General features: G+C 40.0%; 1 protein-coding gene and 1 pseudogene across 1 annotated transcript; one reads left to right on the top strand and one right to left on the bottom strand.

Moving 5' to 3' along the window:
* The first annotated feature begins 1,797 nt into the window (after positions 1-1,797).
* Positions 1,798-4,305, top strand: LOC108582139 (annotated as a pseudogene).
* A 15,993-nt stretch (positions 4,306-20,298) lies between these two features.
* LOC101012918 (olfactory receptor 8B12-like) lies at positions 20,299-23,306 on the bottom strand. The gene has a single exon (XM_021926943.2). The coding sequence runs from the start codon at positions 23,001-23,003 to the stop codon at positions 22,149-22,151; it is 855 nt and encodes a 284-aa protein (XP_021782635.2). The 5' UTR covers positions 23,004-23,306; the 3' UTR covers positions 20,299-22,148.
* Between the last annotated feature and the right edge of the window lie 639 nt (positions 23,307-23,945).

Below are 23,945 nucleotides of genomic sequence, written 5' to 3'. Positions count from 1 at the left end.
CGCCCCACCCTCTTGACACCACAAAGCCTTTTCCCACAGCCCCTGGTTCTTCACCCTGTTTCTTAGTACAGCGCCTGTGTAGCCCTGCGTGGCAAAATGTTTTCTTCCCCTGGGCTATGAGTATCAGTGACTAATAAATTTCTGTCCATTGCTGAGTGTTGTTGTGTTCAGCCCTCTTGATAACCATAGGGCAGGAATCCTTCTCTCTCAAATGAAGTGAGTAGACGATGATAAAAATATTACAGCCTTTTTGAAAAGTCTTTTTAAGAACATCCTGCCCACAGCACAGATACTACAGAGGGGTCTAAAACAAGCACGTTTTTCAATGATTTCCTTAATATCTGACTACTTTCAGCCGAGTTCCAGTGATGCTGATATCCTCATATCTTTCCTAAAGTGAGGCTCAAGTATCAATAAACAATGCTTTTACCCCAATTTATGCCCCGAACTCTAGTTGTTATCTGACTTCCCCCCACATTTTCTGGGTCCTCTACTATATTGGACTACAAACTACAAATCCAGTTAAAAGGCAAAAATAAAACCCAATGTCTGAATGACAATCCACGTTTAAAAAGCATACTAAAAATTGAAAATAATTCCATATTTATTATCTTAAACAATCCTTAAAACAACTTTAAATTTATGATTTCTCTTTATTTTACAATTAAGGAAATTGACATGTTGCTCCATAAAAGGTAAAACTGAGATTCAAGGGCTAGTCATTTAAACATAAATACTAGTCTCTATCAACCATGCCACACTACCAGTACCTGAATTTGGGATTGTTGAACCATATTTTTTGTACCCTGGCAGGCATTTGAGGATTGCCCAGATGAAAAGAGAGAATTAATTTTTGAAGTAAGTTACATCAGCAGACTCAACTAATGAAATAGGTTGATTTTCACCTCTTACACTATTTGCCCAAAAGTTCTCAACATGACTACACAGTAGAATCACCTGAAGCTCTTTTTAAATCCTGATTCTCAGGCCATACTACAAACCTATTAAATCAGAAATTTTGAGATGCACCTTGCCAGCAGTAATGTTTAAAGTTCCTCAGGTGGTACCAATGGGCAACTAAGGTTGAGAGTCACTGTTGTAGGTGGTAAAAGCTTCAGGTCTTGGCCTTTTTTCCTCTCACATTCTTAGTTTCTGAAATCAAGAAGACTCTGGTTGGTTCAACTGAAAGGAGAACGAAGGGTCGGGCCCAGTGACTCACGCCTGCAATCCCAGCACTTTGGGAGGCCAAGGTGGGCAGATTACAAGGTCAAGAGATCAAGACCATCCTGGCCAACATGGTGAAACCCCATCTCTACTAAAAATACAAAAATTAGCTGGGCATGGAGGCACGCACCTGTAATCCCAGCTACTCTGGAGCCTGAGGCAGGAGAATCACTTGAACCCAGAAGGTGGAGGTTGCAGTGAGCCGAGATCACGCCACTGTACTCCAGTCTGGTGACAGAATGAAAGTCCATCTGTCAGAGAAGAAGAAGGAGAGGGAGAGGGAGAGGGAGAGGGAGAGGCAGAGGCAGAAGCAGAAGCAGAAGCTGAAGCAGAAGAAGAAGAAGAAGAAGGAGAAGAAGAAGAAGAAGAGAGATAGAAAAAAGAAAGAAAGAAAAAGGAAGAAAGAAAGAAAGAAAGAAAGAAAGAAAGAAAGAAAGAAAGAAAGAAAGAAAGAAAGAAAGAAAGAAAGAAAGAAAGAAAGAAAGAGGAAGGAAGGAAAGAAGGAAGGAAGGAAGGAAGGAAGGAAGGAAGGAAGGAAGGAAGGAAGGAAGGAAGGAAGGAAGGAAGGAAGGAGAAGGAACAGGAATGAGTCCAGGACTGCTCAAGCAAGGGCAGATGTTCCTGCCTGGCTTCAACAGGCAAATGCACGTATGACCTTTCACAGGGCTCTTCTTTTCCATTCCTACAAACATCCCACCCAGAGGAGAATGACTATCAAAAGTCATTCTACAGTGACAGAGTTCATTCTCAGGGGATTGACAAAGCAGCCAGACCTCCAGCTCTTTCACTTCCTCCTCTTCCTCCATATCCATATGGTCACCATGGTGGGGAACCTGGGCATGATCATTCTAATTTGTCTGAACTCTCAGCTTCACACTCCCATGTACTACTTCCTCAGCAATCTGTCATTCTTGGATCTCTGCTACTCCTCCATTACTAACCCTAAGATGCTGGTGAACTTTGTGTCTCATGCAGGGTACACGTCATAGTTCTACTTTTTCCTGGTTTTTGTCATTGCTGTTACATGCTGACGGTGAAGGCCTGTGACTACTATGTTGCCATCTGCTGCCCTTTGCTTTGCAACATCATCATTTCTCATGCTACCTGCTCCCTGCTGGTGGCTGTGATCTACACCATGGGACTCATTGTCTCCACAATAGAGACTGGCCTCATATTAAAACTGCCCTATTGTGAACTCCTCACCAGTCACAACTTCTGTGACATCCTCCCTCTCATGAAGCTCTCCTGATCTAGTACCTATGATGTTGAGATGGCAGTCTTCTCTTTTGCTAGATTCAACCTCAGAATCATGATCTTAACAGTTCTTGTTTCTTACACCTTCATTCTCTCCAGCATCCTCCACATCAGCACCACTGAGGGCAGGACCAAAGTCTTCAGCACCTGCAGCTTCCACCTTGCAGCTATGGGGATGTTCCACGGATAGACCGTATTCATGTACTTAAAACCCTCCACAACCAGTTCCCTGGCCCAGGAGAATGTGGCCTCTGTGTTCTATACCACGGTAATCTCCATGCTGAATCCCCTAATGTACAGCCTGAGAAACAAGGAAGTAAAAGCTGCCGTGCAGAAAATACTAGGAGTAAGTTTTGTTGCAGATGTAATTATTTATCTTGAGTTGCCAATCAACCCAATATGATGTCAATATAGGAAAGAAGCTCTCTGGAGATTTACAAAACCATAAATGGCTTTCCTTCCAATTTTCTAGTGGTCATACTTCTAGCAGTCTTCTCAGATGCTCTCCAGCTGTTCCTAAGAGTGCCCTCCAACATTGTCCCGCCTGTATCTCCAGGTGAGAATTGTTCTCATCTTAGAACCCATGTGAGTGTACTGCTGTGATACAGCCCTCATCTCCCACTGTTTCCTGTAAATTGCGGTAGAAGGAGACTTTCACAAGAAGTGCCGAAGAATTCTTCCCTTCCTATATTCAGAAAGCATACTCCTGGGAGTCCAGAAGCAAATTACTTTTTCTCAGTCCTCTCTCTTCCCTGGTTCTGACCAAATGTTCCTTAGATATACTGACCCCACCCACCCCAGTCCTTCACCATAATGAGTCCTTCCTCTTCCTTCTTTCCCTTCCGTATTTCCCTATCTCCTATCATCAGTTATCTCATTTCTACTCAGTATCTTCTAGTATCTCTGTATCTCAGTATCTTTAGTATCTCATTTCTACTCAGTCTCTTCAAAAACTTCCTTGAGTGATGTTAAATAAAATTGTATCCCCATATGGAAAAATGTAAATAAGATCAATGATTCTTGAATATCAAGCTAGATCACTTACTAAAATGTCTGTTTGACTTTAACCTGAAACTCTTTAGTCAAATGTCCTGTGATCCTGTGATATTTCAACAGATAAAAGGCAAGACATTTTACAACTTTATAAGGTAACAGTTTTGCATAAATTGGTAAGTCATTATAATTTGTATAGCTCAATAGAAGAGTTAACTCTAAAAGGAGTATGGTTGTACTGCTCTGTAGGACGTTAACCATTCACATATCTAACAAGTAATCTTATTTCAGCATGATTTTTCTAACTACGTGCAAGTATGTGTTTGATTTTGTAGACGCATATATAAAATCTTGTAGGTATGCCCCCATATCTTAAATGCTCTTAGAACTAGCTTCTTTGTCTTCCTGGTGGCTGCCTCATTAATAAATGAAATGTAATTTTGACATGTTCTAATAATGAATAAATATTTAAGAGCTGAGCTTTTTAAAATTCATAGTAATAATATGAATGGTTAACATGTATTGGATGCTTAATTCAAACCAGATGTTACTGTTAATATGCTTTATCTCATTTAATTCTTAATGAAATAGATTCTGTTATTAACTAATTTTACAAACAAGGAAACTAAAATTTACAGAGATTGGTAATTTTCTGGCATTTACAGAAGTGATAGCCCCAGGAAGCAATCCAAATCGTTTTACTCTAGTTACCAAATTCTTAGCCAATTGGTAATCCGTTTCCTCTGAGCTTGTTGGTTTTGCCATAAACATGTACTTCAAATTTCAATAGCTCCTTAAAAATAACTTCAGATCTTTTTCTTCCACTGTCTGCCCACAACTTCCTCCCTTTAGAGATAGCTTCTTCCGTATAATCAGGGCGGGAATACACTTCACTGCAAAATCTTGTGTCTTGCATAAATAATTGTCTTCCTGCCCTCGAGGATGTATTTCTACATACTGCTGCCTACCCTATCACCCGGACCCACTAAGTCCAAAACCTACAGGTCGACACTGGTGTGGCCCACATTTAAAGCAAGAGTTGACCCTTGTACTGTACTATATATTTTAAAATCAATTCATGCCATGTCTTAATCAATCTTCACAATCCTGAAAGAGTGTATTATTTTTCTATTTTACATAAAAAGAAGCTGGGGCATATGTAACTTCTTTAACTCAAGTAGAGATCTTTTGCCTTTAAATTTCAAAGTTCATCATCTTTTCAATATTCTACCTGGCCAAGCTTCTCCTAACTTTTCCGGAAGACTTATGGGTATAAAAGAAAATTCTAACAATGATATTGAAACACTTTGGAAAAAGATTGGGGTCACGGAAATAAAGTTTGTGCTAAATGCAAGGCAGTTTGGAGGAATTAATCAGGGCCCAGAGCTAAACATCCCTGGGACAAAGAGTTCCATGAAGGGAAGCAATCCTAGCTGAGTCTTGTGTCTCCAATTTCACTCCCAAAAAACAAAATGAAGGCCTTCAATGCATTTTTTAAAAACTCAAACCAAATTCCGCACCCATTCCAATTAAATGTGTGGCCTGGTCCCAAAGCACTCCCCTTCCCCACCACCTCCCACACCTCAGTAATGAGAGGGCAACATAAAACCACAGGGCTCCACTTATTCAGGGCCAGCACAGGGAGAGCATCCTGGCACCAGTCCCTGGTGAAGCCAGCGTCTGCATCCTCCTCCAGCGACCTACTGAAGAGCAAACCTCCCTATCATTATCAGTGTTCTGGCCCACAGCCTGGAAAGATACTGTAGTCCCTTCTTATCCCCATGGCTTTGCTTTCAGTTGCCCACGGTCAACCATGGTCAGAAAATAGGTGAGTCCAGCACAGTAAGATAATTTGAGAGAGAGAGACATTCACATGGCTTTTATTAAAGCACATTGTTATAATTGTTCTATTTTATTAGTTGTTGTTATTGTTAGTCTCTTGCTGTGTCTTATTTACAAATTAAACTTTATTATAGATATGTATGTATAGAAAAAAACTATTCATAGTTTCAGGCATGAAGTCTGGGAAGGTATCCCCTGCTGATAAGGGAGGACTGCTGTATTTGGAGAATTGTCATGTGCTCTTAACACTGATCTTCCCGAGACTGGAATTGCAAACATCCTCTCCCCAGAGCCAGCTGCCTGAAGCTGTTACATCCTCATTCTGCCTATCCTGGGCTTGCAACCCACTGGCTCTGCACACTGCACACTCAGCAATATCACGTTCCTTACACATGCAATTGCAGAGCACACACTCTCAGGTGCCCTGCTGCCTCACCACACAGGCGCCACCTCCAGGGGCTGAGCCAGGAGTGGTCCCTGGATCTGACAGTCATGTTCATAGGAGCAGGCTTCCCCTTGTTGCTGATGCCCTGATGTCCCTAGTGGTCCACTTTTGAATTATCACCCACGGTTCAAAAAATCTGTGTCTGAAGCATGTATTTTGGAGACCGAAAAAGAAGGGACCAAACAAACTGTGAGAAAGTTAACATGAATTATTTACGTCTCCATAATATTCAATGAAAGACCTAAAAATAAGCTATTTTATCTTCAGGTTTGTTTCTTATTACCTCGAAAAATAACATTTTAAATCATATGGATCTTGGAATTTGGGCCACAATAATCCTTTCAGGGCTCAGAGCTTCAAAAGTTCTTAAGCCAGGCATTATTCTCTCGAGTGGCTTTCCGTTCCCCACCTCCAAAGCGCTAATTACACATGACTGGTGCCCAACACTGCCTGGCACACAGTATGTGCTGGATAAATGTTGCTTCTGTTTCTGCTTTACTTTACTTTCCATCTCCTTATAAACCCATCCAAACCATTATTACATGTATAATTTGGAGCTCTCAACTACATCCACTACAAAATCTTACTACAGAGAAAGTGGCAGAGCACAGATGATTCTCAGAGCAGTGAAACTACTCTGTATGATACACTAATGGTGGATACATGTCATCATACGTTTGTCCAAACCCACAGAACGTACTATAGGCAGTGAGCCCTGTTGTAAATTACAGATGCTGGGTGGTAGTGTGGTGTCAGTGCAGCTTCATCAATTTCGTGACAAATGTACCACTCTGCTGGGGAATGATGATAGTGGAGGAGGCTGTGCATGTGTTGGGGTAGGGGGTATGTGGGAACTCTCTGTACTTCCCTCTCAGTTTAGCTGTGACCTAAAACTGTTCTGAAAAAGAACAAACTCTTAAAAAAGAGAGGAGAGAATGTGGAACAACAGCGGGCTGGGAGACCTGGCCCTCTTTTTTCTTGTGATGTGATTTGCATACTAAATTATCCATGGAGGGAGCCCCAATCTCATGTTATCTGTTTTTTCACCACAAAATGAGGAATGCTTCAGCTCCTGTAGTTTCTCCTTGTGGGAAATGGTAATGGGAAAGGCTTTCTTCCTGCTCCTTCTCCTTTCCTTCAAGACCACCTCCAGCCTGCACCTAGGCTCAAAATCCAGGCCATAAATCCTCTAAAAGATGTCACCTATCCCAGGTTAGATATCAACATCAAAATTATAACAGCCTGATGCCAAAATGCAGGTTAGCTGATGCCACCCACGGCTGGCCTGTCTGGTTCAGTAGCTGTGTGGAAGGAGAAGAACTCCCAGAGCAGAATCCAGAGTCAGTGCATTTGACTGGCCTGGGGCAGATGGCAGAGTGCTGTTCCATTCCTTCCATGGCTCAGCAGGGCCCCGCCAGAAAACCTGGGCACAGGAAGTGGCAGACAGTGCCTGCCAGATGCAAAAGTTTCTAAAGAAGTGAAGCGTGGTCTCCAGAAAATTCCTTATTGGTTGTGTTGCAGCTCTCATTCTCCATTCCTGCAGAGCACTGATGGAAAAGAGTGTTCCTGTTCCAGAGCTTCCTATCAAGAGTTCTTTCCCAGTAACTTCAGCAACAGGCAGGCTGCCTTCATGGTCATCCCAGGTAGGAACTTCCCAGTGACCACAAACATGATGAGACTGGTCAAGACAAGATAAGTTCTGGTCTCCCACATTAGATCAGCAGTCTCAAGATTCTCATGCCATTAGATAGACAGCAACAGAACATAACATTCTCTGCTTCATTTGAGTTTCTTTTATTCATCTTGTAATCTTTCTTCAAATGCTCAATGATCCCTAAATGTTTTCTCAAAACTAAGAATATCCTTAGTTTTCTCTAATTTCTCCTTCTGGGAAATGACTATAGACATTGATAGCCACTCAGTGGGCTTGGGTCATGCATGGAAACTGGAGGATGTCACTCATCGTGGTTCATGTGGGCTATTTTTTGGAGGAACACCAATTTCAGCATCTCTAGGTCTTTCCTTATAGGCTGGTAAGTCTCCCCAGAAAGGATACCACAGTCTCCTAATTTATGGAGTAGAGATAAAGTGGCCTTAATAATGATGCCAGCCATATTAAGAGAGTTCTGTGATTAACTCCAAGAGTTTCACATAATCCCTGTCTTTTGAGCTCAGTCCTCTTACCCTCAACTGTACCTTGTATCCAGAGTCCAGGGGCCCTCTGATTCAAACTCCCTAAAGAGTAAATTTTAAGACTTCTGCCAGGCTTGGGAAGGGCAGAAAAATTGCAAAACTGTTTCTATGAGAAGGGAGGAAAAAGAAAAAAGAAAAAACATGTGATAATATTTCCACAACTTTTCTGGAATGTTAGCTGTAAGTAGCAAGTTACTGAAAGTCTCTAAGCATGAGTTACTCTGTCTGTTAAATGGGAAAAGAGAACTTACCTGTCACTGGTGTGTGACTCAAGAAGTGGCTCCCTTTTATGTTCTTACCTATTATATAGTACTTCAAAAATAAATTTTACTAAATTTCAATTTCAAATATAAAACTTCATATTTCCTTTAGAAAGGAAGGAAATCAACTGAAAAGAAGTGTCTGACACTAAGAAAAGTGCTTTCCATAAATTACATACATTCATGTAACAGCCATATGAGACTGGCATTATTCCTATTTTACAAGGACCTAAACTGAGTTTAATATGGTAAAATAATTAGCTCCAATACATCTGGTTAGTAAGAGAGCAGAGCTACAAACTCCTGCCTACTATATCTGAGAAAAGTATGCTATTATCAGTATGCCAGGCTGAAATATAACCAAACTTGTAGCAGATTAAAAATTATAACTGATTAGTAGGTTGTGGTTATAATATGGTGGGATCCAGGCAATAATTAGTTCTCTTGTTCTCAGATAAATTAAGATGATACAGCAATATCATTCAGTGCAAAAATATAGGTTTTAAGGCCAGTCCAAGCTGCTTCAAACTCTAACTCCCTCATTTACTGTGAGAACAATGATGAACCCTGCTAGGTAGCAGGATTTCTTATGCAAAGTCAAAGGCATTGGCAGTGTCTGTGTCCCAAGGGAGACATAGACTCTCAAACAAAAGCCAACACTGAGAAAGATAGCCCTGCATAGATTGAGGAGGGAAAAGCGAGCCTCCCTCTGTACCTGGACTTTGAGACAGACATATTCAAGTGAGACTTTAAATCTTGATTCCACATGATGGAAGCAGCCACCATAGAACACATGGCCCAGCCTCAGCCACTTGGGTGCTTCCACCCAGGACCATGTCTCTGAAGAAATGTAGAGTTCATAATGGAGAAGGCAGAGGCAACATGTTTCAGCAACAGCTCTGGAGTGTGGTGAGATTTGGGGGTGGGGCTGCTGCCAGCAGTGCTCAGCTGCCTGTGGAGGTGGTGTTGGTGGTGCCCGTCAGCATCCTGACAGTTTCTGCGGTGTGACTTGGCTGTGTTTCCAGCTGTCTGCCTTCTCCTGAATCCTGCCTGTTCTCAAACCTAGCTCTTTCCAATAGCCCGTTTCCTTCCAATAAACTCCCATCTTGTGCAACTTAACCAGCATCATATACAGTTGTTTGCACCTAAGAACCCTGACTGGTTACAGTGGAAGCTGGCCTGGCACAGGGCTGAGGAAGGGGTGGGAGGATGCCAGTGTCCAGCAGCTCTCTCATGCCCCAGTGGTTTCCCTTAAACCCCACATGTCATCGCCTTAGCGACGGGATGACAGACCGTCCTTTTACTTCCCACACACAAAAAAACAACTGTGCTCTCTTTGGATGTATTTAAACCTTCCAGGATGCTTTTGATAGAGTTTGAGGAAAAAAATGGATTAAAAGATCAAATTCTGAAGACGGCCATTCTTCATCTGCTTACACCTAAAATTCTTTGTGGGGTTCTTAAGCCCTTTATCATTGTAAGATATGCACACATACATTCCTGCACTCTAGAGTGTATGTAATGCAGGAATACATGTAGGAACAAAAAAGGGAAAATGCAGGAATTTCAAGTGTCCAAATCAATGTCTATCCAGCTCAAGATACAGAATATTTCCAACACATCAGAAGATTCCTTCATCCCCTTCCCAGTCTTTTCTATCTTCTATCACATACAATTACTTTTCCCTGTCCTTGAACTTTATATAAATGGAGCCATTTAATACATAGTTTTTCATGCCTGGCTCCTTATGTCCGTGAGCATCATCCATGTTGCGTGATGCAGTAGATCATTCCTTCTTATTGCTGCACCTACACTAAGTGTAAATATGTGATTTATTTATCCATCTGCTGTTGATAACAATGGGTATTTCTTAAAAGAGTAAGTCTTTTATCGAAGCATAAGGGAAAACAGCTAATGCATGTTTGGTTTAATACCTACGTAATGGATTACTAGCTGCAGCAAACCACCCAGACACACATTTACCTATGTAAAAAACCTGCGCATCCTGCACACTTACCCCCGAACTTAAAAATAAAATCAAATAAAAAGAGTAAGTCAAACTTTGATGCTTTCATGATGATAGAATAAACGTAAGCAAGAGTTCATTTGCTACACAGAGGTAATATGTTGAATATATATATATATCTGCTGAACATTTTCTGGACAGTTTTGTAAAATACTAGCCATCAGTTAATCCACTAAATTTGTTCTTGCTTATTAAATCTAATGATGTAGTTATTAATTTAATGTTTAATTAAAATGAATATAGTTGGCATTTAGATTTTAAATGGTCTATGTTATGACAAAGATCTATTTTTCATTGGCTATGTTTTACAGATTAATGGCTATTGAGGTGCCTTATGTAATCAATACAGGGAGTAGTTTATTGTCCATTTTATAAAATTGGAGATCTGATTTTAATTATAAAATAATTATTGCTTATTGTGTATGATATATCTTTTTGCTTTTTTGACAGATCATTGATATATTTTTATTTGACACTAAATTTCCCCTCAGACACATGTCTCATCATAGCATTGTTACTATAGAAATACACAGTCCGGTTTATGTTATGCTGGGAACATATTGCTATGAGTCCTGAATGATGAGTAGAAGCTGACCAGTAGAGGAGAGGGCAGACCTTTCCAGGCAGAGGAATGACCAGAGTCCCAAACCCTACATATTTGGGGAAAAGGAAGTGATATTAGGAGATGATCACTGCGTGTATAGGGAGGTCGATAGAATATTTGGGGGAGAGGAATGGTAACGGGGACAATCAGTCCCCATTCAGCACTCTGAGGGTAGAACTAATGGAGAAATAAGATACAGCAGTCAGAAGGAGATCAAAAGAGGAGATTTAATGTGGATAAAAGTTGATTGGAAGGCAGAGCTTGGATCTGCAACTAATAGAATTCTCTAACACCTTCTAACGCCACAGAGTAATTTTACAAACCCGGCTATGATCACTTCCCTACAAATTGGGCAAGAGCACATCACATGCTCAGTTTGGTCTCCCAGTCCAGCAGTCTGGAGCATAACAACCCCTTTAGAAAGAGTGAGGAAGGAAATGTGAGCAAGAAAGAATTATTTTCATTCTATGTTCCCCTAGGGCATGCAAAGATAGGTTTCCAGTCAAACAGGAATGGAATCAACTGCTTTAAACCAAAGATCAGCCCCTTCTCAGGATTTATTTGCACGGAGTCGTATTTCCTCTATGGACCAACATAGAAACATGAATCTCACATACATGCATAGCCACAGGTAAAAACTTGTTCCCAACATTCTATAAATATAACTCAAATCTCCTTGTGTTTGAGTGCAAAATATTTAATTTTTTAAAGCCCCAAAGAAGTAAACAGAAAGTTTAAAAACATAGCTTCCCCTCAATCCATTTATTTTCCTCTACTAGTCAGTGATATGACCTGCGATCTGGGAGTTCAGGATATTTGGGTATAATTTTTCTAGATAGCTTAACAAAATGTTTATCAAATCAAAAACACTTCAGAGACATCCTACCCTATTTGGGATGTCTCTGGGAGCTATATCACAAGCCTTCTTGCCCTGTAGATAACTTTGAGAAAGAGAAACACTCCTCTGAAGCAATTCACCAGCACTTCCAACTTAGGATGAGATTCCTGAATTCAGATTATGGACAAGAAGCTCTACTCCACCATTCTTTCCATAAGCAAGCAGAGAAGAGAGATGTGTAACTGCTGATCATAATTTTCATCTTTCCTTTGTGCCTCTATCCTACAGCCTGGTAAAGTAGGTGAGTGTACCCACACTGGCCAGACAAGAGTTTGGAAATGGATCTTTTGGTTCCACAGCTCAGCTTTCTGGTGCAGAATCTACAGAACAGAATAAACCCATATGGTTTACAGTGTTGTCAGTGGGATGTAGGAAAATCACAGGGTTAGTGCAGGGCTAGTAAAGGAGGCACCATTACAACGTGTAGGCTGAAGTGGACAAGGAGAGAGCTGTGTGGGAGGGCCACTTGGCATGAATGTGACTCCTAGTGGATGGATATGGTCCATAGCACTCCCACAGGAAGAGGATGGAGGAATAAATATCCTGCGTTGCTCTTTTCTTTCCCTGCATTGTTCACTAAGACAAAGAGCAAGAAAGTCTGTTAATGCAGTTCAGATCAGCCAGACTCCCAGGGGACAGTGCAGGATGGATAAGTGCAGAGACTGCGTCTGAATGTCAGACAGAGGGCAATCAGCATAGTCAGAAACACAAGCCTACAAATGAGGCCCAAATGGATAGGACAAGTAAAGTGATAAAATGTAGGCCACCCAACTATCTCAGGCATATGGAACAGGAGGCCAGGAGCAGCATGAAGACATCCAAGTCCTCCAGGAGGGTGGGATCTGTTGAAAACTGCTAGTTTTCATCAGAAATGGAACAGGGGCCAGGGTAAGTGGGACAGAGTCGGTGGTTGTAGCTCTAAATGTCTGGGAAGAGCAAAGATGGAGGAAGCAAGGATATCACTAACAGCAAAACGGGCCTCTTTTCCATGCTAAGGAGAAATAATTGATTCCAATGGGCAAAACCAAACCCTTACTCAACAAATAGAAACTAAAAATATAGATAAGTATACCAAACAAAGGAAAAGCTCAAGGGACAAAAAATTCAAATGCAATGCCGTTTGGATTTGGGGAGGTGGGTTTCACTAACATCACAGCAGCAACCTAAAAACATCTGTCAGTTGGGAGCCATACCACATCCTTTCAGCGTTCCTCCTATGTTCCCTCATCAGATTTTTTTTTTTTTTTTTTTTTTGAGATGGAGTCTCACTCTCTCACCCAGGCTGGAATGCAATGGTGCAATCTCAGGTCACTGCAACCTCCACCCACAAGGTTCAAGCAATTCTCCTGCCTCAGCCTCCCCAGTAGCTGAGATTATAGGCATACGCTACCATGCTCAGCTAATTTTTGTTGTATTTTTTAGTAGAGACAGGGTTTCGCCTTGTTGGCAAGGGTGGTCTTGAACTCCTGACCTCAAGTGATTCGCCCACCTCACCCTCCCAAAGTGCTGAGATTACAGGCGTGAGCCACTGTGTCTGGCTTCTTATCAGATTTTTATGCACAACAGCTTCAAGTAAGTTTTTGCAAAATTCAAACAACTGTTCCTGCTTCTCTTTTCCAGAGAGCTTGCCTCAGCGTGCTAAAGTGTGGTTTACCTACACAGGAGATGCAAAATTACTTGGAAATTTGCACTTCATTGGAGGCAACCCAGAAGGAATGACCAATTAGTGTGAAGGCATAAATACTCTAGCCCCACTACCACTGACAAGGACAACTCCAGCATGTCAGCTGAACTGAATTTAGAGCTTCTAAATCATACATAACTGCTAGATATGTATTCTTTTATATCTATGGTATATTTCTTAAAATTCAGACTTTGAGCAGGAGCAAAGCCTAAAAACCCTTTAAGAGCCCAGAAAAGCAAGATGCCACCTACAAAAATAGAAGGAGGTACGTGAAAAGCGAGAGCAAGTTCCCAGCACCCTAAAGAAAAATCTAGCTTGATTGATTGATTGCAGAATCCCTTTCCAACTCACTGGCTATGTTCCCCTCCTTTCCATACATGATCAAGTGGGATCCCCAGTTCCTCCACCAAAAGGAAAGAGATTTTGAACTAGGAATAAACCCTTTGGACAGTGTTTATATTACAATGTGTCATTTCTATATATATAGTTCTCCCAGCAAAGATGGGCTCAATTTTTCTAAATAAAAAGTTTGGCAGTCCCTATGAAGTCCAAACTTAAAGTGCTCTTTCAGGTTTTGCTACATAGAGATACCTGTTTTCTGAGGACCCTAATTGACTGCTAGATAAAGATTATGAAGATGAGAATTGACAAAAAAAAAAAAAAACACTTAAGTAGAAAAAGAACATTTAAATGGAATCTCCACTTTTTATAAAGTGCTGCCCTAATAAGGCTAATTTCTGACTGTGTGCACACTTCCCACTTATACCTGAGTACCTTTAGGAAATAATCCTTCTCATTCAGAGATAAAGAAGACAGACGGGTAGATGTAGAATGAACTCTCAAGAACAGAGAGCAACCACTGTGGAAAGTATGGGCTATTCACCTATATTTTGAGATGCTATCTATTCTCTTTGAATGTGTTTAAATTCATGGATTCAGGAAATCAAACATGGCCTTGCAAAAAAAAATAATTTTCTCAATCTCCTAGACTCTTCATTCTTTTACCAACTAAATAGTTATTAAGCATCCACGGCCAGTGTTTAGGTAACCATGCCCTCAATTAATTTATATTCTTCATCTATGTATCTATACTTTCACCAATACCACATTGTCTTCAATAATATAGCTTCATCGTAAGTGTTGAAATCAAGTGGTATCAGTCTTCTGACTTTATTCTTCTTCTTCAGAATTGTGTTGGCTACTCTGAGTTTTCTCCCTTTCCATATAACTTTCTCAATCAGCTTGCTGATATAAATAAAATAACTTGCTGGGATTTTGATTGTGATTGCATTGAATATATAAATCAGTTGGAAGGAACTTAAATCTTAGCAATGTTGTGTCTTTCTATTCATGAACATGGAGTAGCTCATTATTTATGTAGATCTTTCATTTGTTTCATCAGAGTTTCGTAGTTTTCCTCATATAGATTTTGTACATATTTTGTTAGGTTTATTCCTAAGCACTTCGAGTGTTAATGTGAATGGTTTTGTGTTTTTAATTTCAACTTCCACTTCTCCATTTGCTGGCATACATGAAAGCAATTAACTTTTTACATTTTTTTCTATTTTTATATTAACCTTGTCTCCTGAAGCTCGTTATAATTGCTTATCGGTTCCATGGGGTTTTTTATGTTCATTCTTTGTGATTTTCAACAGACATTTATGTCAGCTGCAAACAAAGTTTTATTTCTTCCTTCCCAATCTGTATACTGTTTATATCATTTTCTTTTACTATTGCATTAGTCAGGACTTCCAATACCATGTTACATGGGAGTGGTAGAAGCAGCATCCTGTCTTTGTTCTGATTGTAGGAGGAAAGCACCTAGTTTCTCACCAATACCTATGATGCTATCAGTAGGGTTTTTTGTAGAGGTTCTTTATCAGATACAAAAATTCCCCTTTATTCATAGTTTTTCAGGAAGTTCTTTCATGAATGGGTGTGGGATTTTGTCAAGTGCTTTTTGTGCATCTGTTGATAAGATCCTGTCTTTTTTTTCTTCTTTAAACTTCTCTGGTCTTAAGGAAGCATTTTATATTGATTCTATCTTTTTCTCCTTTGTTAGCAGACCAATTATATTTTTTAAAAAATTAGTGGGTACTCTAAAGTTTACAGTGTGCATTTACAACTGATATAAGTCTACTTTCAAATAACACCATATCACGTCCTGGGTAGTGCAGGTACTTTATAACAGAGTATTCCCAATCCCTCCCTTCCATCTCTTATAACATTGCTGTCATTTATTTCATCTGTTCATAAGCTATGGTTACCCAATATGTTGTTGCTATTATCATTTTAGCAATCATTTCTCTGTTAGATTAATTAAGAGTAAGAAAAACAAAGGAATTTATTTAACTTTCACTCATTCCTTCTCTAATGGCTTCCCTTTTTTTATGTAGATCTTAGTGTATGATCTACATCTTCTTTCTGGAGAACTCCTTTCTTTCATGACAGCTGTACCGGCAACAAATTCTCTCTGCTTTTGTTTGTCCAAAAAGTTTTTGCCTAACTCTCCATTACTTTTGAAGGATAATTTCACCAGATACAAAACTCTAGATTGGTGAATTGTTGTTGTTGCTGTTGTTTTTCCAGCACTTTAAATATATTACTTCACTGTCTTCTTGCTTGCATGGCTTCTGAATAGAAGTCTAATGTAACACTTATTCTTTTATAGATAAGATAAGTAAGATGGGTGTTTTTCCTCTGGCTTCTTTCAATATTTTTTTACATTGTCTGGTTTTCTGCCATTTGAATATGATATGGCTAGGTGTAGACTTTTTAATATTTATCCTTCTCACTGTTCAGTGAGGTTCTTAGATCTATAGTTTTGATGTCTGTCATTAATTTTAGAAAATTCTTAGCCATTATTATTTTAAATATTTCTTCCAGATTTCTTTTTTTCTCTCTTCTAGTATTTTTATTATGCATATGTCATGCCTTTTATAATTGTCCCACAATTCTTGCGTATTCTGTTCCATTTTTTTTCATTCTATTTTCTCTTGACATTTCTGTTTGGGAAATGTCAGTTAACATATCTTTAGGACCACTGATGCTTTCCTGTACCATACTCAGTCTACTTATGAGTCCATCAAAGGCATTTTTCATTTCTCTTGCAGTGGTTTTTGTTTTTTTAAGCATTTCCTTTTGATTCTTTCTTAGAGTTTCCATCTCTCTGCTTACATTGCTCATCTGTTCTTGCCAGATGTCTGCTATTTTTATTAAAGTCCTGAGTGTATTAATCATAGCTGTTTTAAATTCCCAGTCTGATAATTCCAACATCCTCCCCTATATCTTAGCATGGTTGCTTGTTTTGTCTGTTTACTGTTTGCGGTAGCTGTAGGTGTCTAAAGCTTCAACTTTCTCTAGTACCTTCTTGACTCCTCCTGTTGTCTCAGGATTTCCCTAGAAACTCTCTTAAATAGAGTCTGAGCCGTGCTCTAACCCCCTGTTTTTATAAAGGAGATTAATGGATGTGATAGTAAAGTGTGGGCGGGAGGCAAAACATTCTCTATTGCTATGATTATGTCTCGGCCTTTTAGTTGGCCTATTCCCTGGGGCTGTGACCTTCACAAGTGCCTCTCAGCTTTTTCTACCCATTATGTGAGACAGAAAGACTAGAGGGAACAGGAGGGGACTGAAGTTGAGAATTTTACTTTCCCAATATTGCTTAGACTGAAGTATGGTTTTCTCTTCTTATTGCCTAATAATGTCCTGTGCTCCCTCCTCTTTAAGTCATTTCCATTGGAAGATACAACCCTAAATCCCCTTTTACTAAATTTCAAAACAAAAAAGGGTCTCTAAATATATAAATATGTAGGTAGATAGATAGAAGGTACAGAGATATGCTTGTATATGCCTATTCTATTTCTGGGAATAGTTGCATCCAGGAGGAAGAACATAAGCATGGGAGAACTGACATGAAAGGAAACCTTATTTCTACTGTATAATTTTTTGCACTGTTTAATTTTTTACCATGACATGTATTCTCAGGAAAAATATATTCCTTCTTAAATGGAAGCTGTTAATCACCCACCCATAATCTTTTTTATTTATTTATTTATTTTATTTTATTTTATTTTGAGACGAGTCTCGCTCTGTCGCCCAGGCTGGAGTGCAGTGGCACGATCTCTGCTCACTGCAAGCTCTGCCTCCCGGTTCACACCATTCTCCTGCCCCAGCCTCCTGAGTAACTGGGACTACAAGTGCCCGCCACCACGCCTGGCTAATTTTTCTGTATTTTCAGTAGAGACAGGGTTTCACAGTGTTAGCCAGGATAGTCTCGATTTCCTGACTTTGTGATCCACCCTCCTCTGCCTCCCAAAGTTCTAGGATTACAGGGATGAGCCACTGTGCCGGCCCACCCACCCATAATCTAATTACTGCCTTCTGCAGAAGAAAACAAATGCTACAGCAAACGTCTTATTCAACAGCGAAAGCCTTAATGCCTTTATCCTAAGTTCAGAAACAAGACAAGGATATCCATTCTCATCTCTATTCATTATTGTGTTGGAAGTCTTAGACAGGACAAGGAAAAACATTAAATAAAAGGTATAAAGACCATTAAGGAAGAATCAAACCTGTCTTTATTTGCAGATTACATGAGTATATGCAGAAAAAATAAAGTACAAATTTTTATTTTCTCTTTTGTCAAGTTTAGTTAACAATTCACAAAGTTGCTAGATACAAATTCAATTTACAAAAAACAACTGTGTTATTACATACTACTAATAAACAATTGAAAATTAAATTTTAAAAAGTTATTTAAAATAAAGTGAAAGGTAAGAAAGGTATGAAATTCCACTTCGAAACAAGGCAAGCATGTCTGTTTTTCTCATCACTATTCACCATTGTAATGGGAGAATACAGCACTTTGGCTGCAAATCAACTTCTCTCAAATTAGTCCCACTAAATTATTGTCACTTGATCTTCAAATACACACATACAAATATAGCCAATACAATTCAGGGAGGAGAGAAGGTCTGTCAATAAATGATGCTGATGCAACTTAACACCTTTATGAAAGCAGTAAAACTTACTACCGCATACCATAACAGGATAACTGATTTAAAATTGATCTAAAATCTAAATATTAAAGGAAAAATCATGAAGCTTTCAAAGGAAAACCTGAGAATGACTTTGTGACTATGTAGTAGGAAAAAATTAAACAGAACAAAGCATGAACAGTAAAAGTGGACAAATGAACTTTATTAAAATTAAAATATCATTATCAAAGGACATAATTAGTGAGTGGTCATGGGGAAAGCCAGAGACTGAGTAAAGATAACTGCAATGTGTGTGTCTGAAAAAGCACTCATATCCAGAATATACTTTTTAAAAAACTCTAATCAATAAGAAAAAAGACTAACAACACTTTTTTTTTTTTTTTTTTTTTTTGAGGTGGAGTCTCGCTCTGTCGCCCAGGCTGGAGTGCAGTGGTGCGATCTTGTCTCACTGCAACCTCCGCCTCCCAGGTTCACGCCATTCTCCTGCCTCAGCCTCCCGAGTAGCTGGGACTACCGGCGCCCGCCACCACGCCTGGCTAATTTTTTTGTATTTTTAGTAGAGACGGGGTTTCACGGTGTTAGCCAGGAGGGTCTCAATCTCCTGACCTCTTGATCTGCCCACCTCAGCCTCCCAGAGTGCTGGGATTACAGGCATGAGCCACTGCACCCAGCCACAGCACTATTTTTAAGTGGCCAAATGACTTGAACAGGCATTTCACAAATGGTGATGTCCAAATAGCTAATGAACATATAAAAAGTGCCCAACAAGGCTGGGTGTGGTGGCTCACACCTGTAATCCCAACACTTCGGGAGGCCAGGATGAGAGGATCACTTGAGCCCAGGTATTTGAGAACAGCCTGGATAACCCAGTGAGCCCTCATCTCTACAAAAAGTAGAAAAAGTGGTCAGGTGTGGTGGCATGTACCTATAGTTCTCCTTGCTCAGGAGGCTGAGACAGGAAGATAGCTTGAGCCCAGGAGTTCAAAGCTTCAGTGAGCCATGATCACACCACTGTACTCCAGCCTGGCAACAGAGCAAGACTTTGCCTCTTAAGAAAAGGTCAGGAGTTTGAGGCCAGCCTGGCCAACATAGTGAAACCCCATCTCTACTAAAAATACAAAAATTAGCCAGGCGTGGTGGCAGGCTCCTGTTATCCCAGCTACTTGGGAGGCTAAGGCAGGAGAATTGCTTGAATCTGGAAGTTGGAGGTTGCGATGAGCCAAGATCACGCCACTGCACTCCAGCCTGGGCAATAGAGCAAGACTCCATCTAAAAAAAAAAAATTACTGCTTATCAAGGGACTATTTAAAAGACTAAAGCAATATTGTAATACACACCCAATGGAGTAATTAAAATGAAAAATACTGAAAATAAAGATGAAGAGTATCCTTTTCTGAAATTTGTTGATGGGAGTGCAAATCAGTCCAAATATTTTGGAAGACAATTTGATAGCATTTAGAAGTCTAAACATATGCCTACCTTGTGACCCATAAAATCTACATCTACGTATATACCCAAACAAAATAAGTGTATATTTCCAGCAAAATACATGCTCAAGAATGTTTATAGGCTGGGCATGGTGGCTCATGCCTGTAATCCCAGCACTTTGGGAGGCCGAGGTGGGAGGATCACAAGGTCAGAAGTTCGAGACCAGCCTGGGCAACATGGTGCAACCTTGTCTCTACTAAAAATACAAAAATTAGCTGGGTGTGGTGGCGGGTGCCTGTAATCCCATCTACTCAGGAGGCTGAGGCAGGAGAATCATTTGAACCCGGGAGGTGGAGGTTGCAGTGAGCCGAGATCGTGCCATTGCACTGCAGCCTGGACAACAGTGCGAGATTACATCTCAAAAAAAAAAAAATGTTTATAACAGCTTTATTAATAATATGTAGAAATTGAAAGCAAGGCAAATGTCCATAAAGAAGATATTGGTAAGTAAATTGCTCTACATTCATACAATGAAATACTAAAATAAACAGCAATAACAAAGAAAATTGTAACGAATGAATCTCACATGACTCTCTGTGTTAAGTGAAACACAAAAAAGTAAATGTACTATTTAACATTTATATGAAGTTCAAGCATGAGAAAAATGAAACTGTGATGATAAAGTAAGAATGTGGATATTTCCAGGAAGAGCATGGGGAGTAGTAATTGCTGGGAAAGGGCGGGCAGGAGTACCCTAAAATGATAAAAATCTTCTATATTTTTGTCTGGGTGGAGGTATGTAATCATAGCCTTATAAATGTGAAAAAAAATTCATCGAGCAGTTAATGTTCGTGCACCTCAGTGTAAAATTTATGTTTCAATTAAGAAGGAGTAGGGTGTTTTCACTGTACTGATTCTCCACCACTGCCACTGCACCGTCAATCCATGTGTCTTGAATTTAATAATCATTCCTCTCCTTTAGCATCAAAATGCAAGCCTACCCTACACTTTCATTTTCTTAATCATATCCTAATTAAACTAAAAGATTCCAAATGAAAAAAGCTAAACATTAATCCAAACTTTCCCTTTTTCTAATAGAAGATAACTTTCCAAAGTTTGTAAATTAAACTATCTTCCAGACAGTTCACATGCCATGACTTCTGAAAGAATTGTTACCATTACTAATGTATTCAGATCAAAAAAATTATTCTTCTCATTCTTTATACAAAGTTGTACTTCCACTTACCCAATGCTGTGAATATATGACCTCTTCTAAGACCACCATCCCTTCCCTTTATACCTTATTAAATATATAATGGCAATTGCCTCCCCTAACAACTAGTTGGTTGCTGTGGTGCTAATGGCTCACTTATCCAGAACTGTCTATTACTAATTTACATTATTCAGACCCTTGAGGTGGGGCTCCAAATTCTGCCTCCATTAATCTTCAGATAAAGAATGAAGCTTGTATCTAACAAACTTAACTCCCTCAAATCTGTTTCTCTCTCCCTTAGAAGGCCTTCTATTGTTAAGTCTTGACTCAAGGTTCTATACCATCTCTGTGGGCACCATCCTTGATTCTATAAGAAACCTAACCTACTTCTCACTCACACACCCCAAAATTCTTTAAAAATTTCGCTTATCTTTTTGTCAAGACCACATCAACCACATTTTTCACTTCCAACACTCTTGCAAAAATGTTATTCCAAAACTTAACCCTTGAAAAGTTGCATGACATCGCTATGAATATAATTAGATTTCTTTAAATGCAAAAAAAAGAAAAAACAATTTAAAATGAAATCTGTCAGGGAAACGATGGAACAAGGAAATGTAGCTGAAGAAAAGCACAGCAGATTGTATTAAAATTCAAGAGCCCGGACTCCAGTTTCAGCTCTGGCACCAGGTACATGTGTGTCCTTTGGCAGCCTACAGCATATTTATGAGTGTGATGTATTACATGAGGAGACTGGAGTAAATGATTTCATAAGCCTATTCAAGATTAAACCCTGTATAACAGTAGAAACTATTCTCATAAAATAACAGTTGGAATAGTTGGGGTGGATAAGCAGTGCAGGGAGTAAGTACACTTAAGAATAAAAGTTAAAATTTTTCTCTAAGTATGGGAGAGAAAGAACTGGCATTTGTTCCCTCCCTGAAACAAGAAAAGAAACCCCCTGAATAACAAAGGTTTGGATTCCCTTTCTCATTCATTTTTAAGAGACTAATTTTCTGCAAAAGGTTCTCCTCAGGGCAACTTTGACATCTTTATTCCTCAGACTGTAGATTAATGGGCTAATCTACATGGGCATTACAGCAGTATAAAAAATGGAGGACACGTTCCCCTGGTCCAGGGGTAGACTAGAAGGTGGTTTGAGGTACATGAAAGCACCTGACCCAAAGAACAGCGATACCACAATTATGTGGGAACTGCAGGTACTGAAGGCTTTAGACCTGCCCTCTGTGGAGCTAATGCAGAGAATGCTGGAAAGAATAAAACCATAAGAGATAAAAATGGTGACAATTGGCACCCCAATGCCAATGTTCACAATAATAAAAACCACCAGCAAATTTATGTAAGTGCTGTTGCAAGAGAGCTCAAGGAGAGGAAGGAGGTCACACATGTAGTGATTGACAAGGTTGTCTCCACAAAAGGACATAAACGTTATGTTTCCCATATGAGTCACAGCCCCAAAAACCCCCATCCCATAGACACCCAGCAAAAGGAGCCAACACATCTGGGGAGACATGGTGACCGCGTACAACAGTGGGTTACAGATGGCCACGTGGCGGTCATATGCCATCGCCGATAGAATATAGGATTCAGAAAAGACAAAGAAACAGAAGAAAAAATACTGAGTCATACACCCTGCATAGGAAATGATGTTCTTCTTTGAGACAAAACTCATCCGCATTTTAGGGGTGAGGGTAGTGGAATGACTAAAATCTATGAAGGACAAGTTGAAGAGGAAAAAGTACATGGGAATATGCAGGTGAGAGTTGAGCCCTGTCAGGGTTATCAAACCCAGGTTCCCCACCACCGTGACCACGTAGAAACCTAGAAACAGGAGGAAGAGGGGGATCTGGAGTCCCGGCTGGTCGGTTAAGCCTGAGAGGATAAACTCTGTCACGGAGGAGGAGTTCTTGGCAGGCATTCTCCTCTAGGACTGTCTGTGAGAGAAAAAGAAGGAGTCACTCAGAAAGAGAGAAAGGCTACACACACTGGGAAGTTAATGGAAATTAAGGGAGTGGGAGGGAGAAGAAAAGAAACATTTACTGAGCACTAACTATGGAATAGGTGCTGTTCTAAATGCTGTGTAGCATTACACTCATCCCCGTTCCACAGATGAGGACACCCAGCCTGGGCTACCTGCACAAAGTCCCAGGGCTACAGAGTTGCAGCAGCCGGAGAGCTCTGTGGTCTGGCTTCCCGGTCTGAGTTTTTTTTGGCGGGGGATGGGGAGCGGGGCAGGGATAAAGGTTTTATTTTCCACTGTATATTCTCAATGCTTACTTGGTTTTTAGTTTAGTTTTTTTTTTTTAAACACAAATTAACAATTTAAAACTTGTAATTAAATGATACTCAATTACAGAGGAAAACATCCACAGTGCTATAGAAAAAAAAAACACCAATGGGCACAGGAAATATTATCAACATGACTCATCAGTAAATAAATGCAGATTGAAGGTAGGAACAATAATGTGAGTTAGTGTGAGCTTCACAGGAACATCGAAATTACTCCTCTTACCTTCTAACAGTTGACACTGAGCCTTCAAGTGACAAGCCAGGGCTCTGACAGCTGAGAGTGGTCTGAGCTTTCTTTTAACCACTCTGTTGTGGCACCCAGTGGCTCAGACAGGCACTCACCCCCTTCAGCTTGGAGCTACGGTGCTGCTCTCTACCGCCTGTCGCCCATCTCTTTCACAGAAATCCAGTGGCCCTGCTGAAAAGAACGTGACAACTTGGAGCCCAGGCCCATCTGCTTCTGCTTCTCCACTTTGAGAATCTTTATTCTCTTTGAGAATCTTGGTTCTCTTGCAGAACTGAAGAAAACGATCTCTGATTGTGACTTTGTCCCAAGGCTTCTGCCCAGCTG

The sequence above is a fragment of the Papio anubis genome, chromosome 12, assembly GCF_008728515.1.
Source record: "Papio anubis isolate 15944 chromosome 12, Panubis1.0, whole genome shotgun sequence".
NCBI classification, from domain to species: domain Eukaryota; kingdom Metazoa; phylum Chordata; class Mammalia; order Primates; family Cercopithecidae; genus Papio; species Papio anubis.
This window is presented reverse-complemented; position numbering and strand designations above follow the sequence as displayed.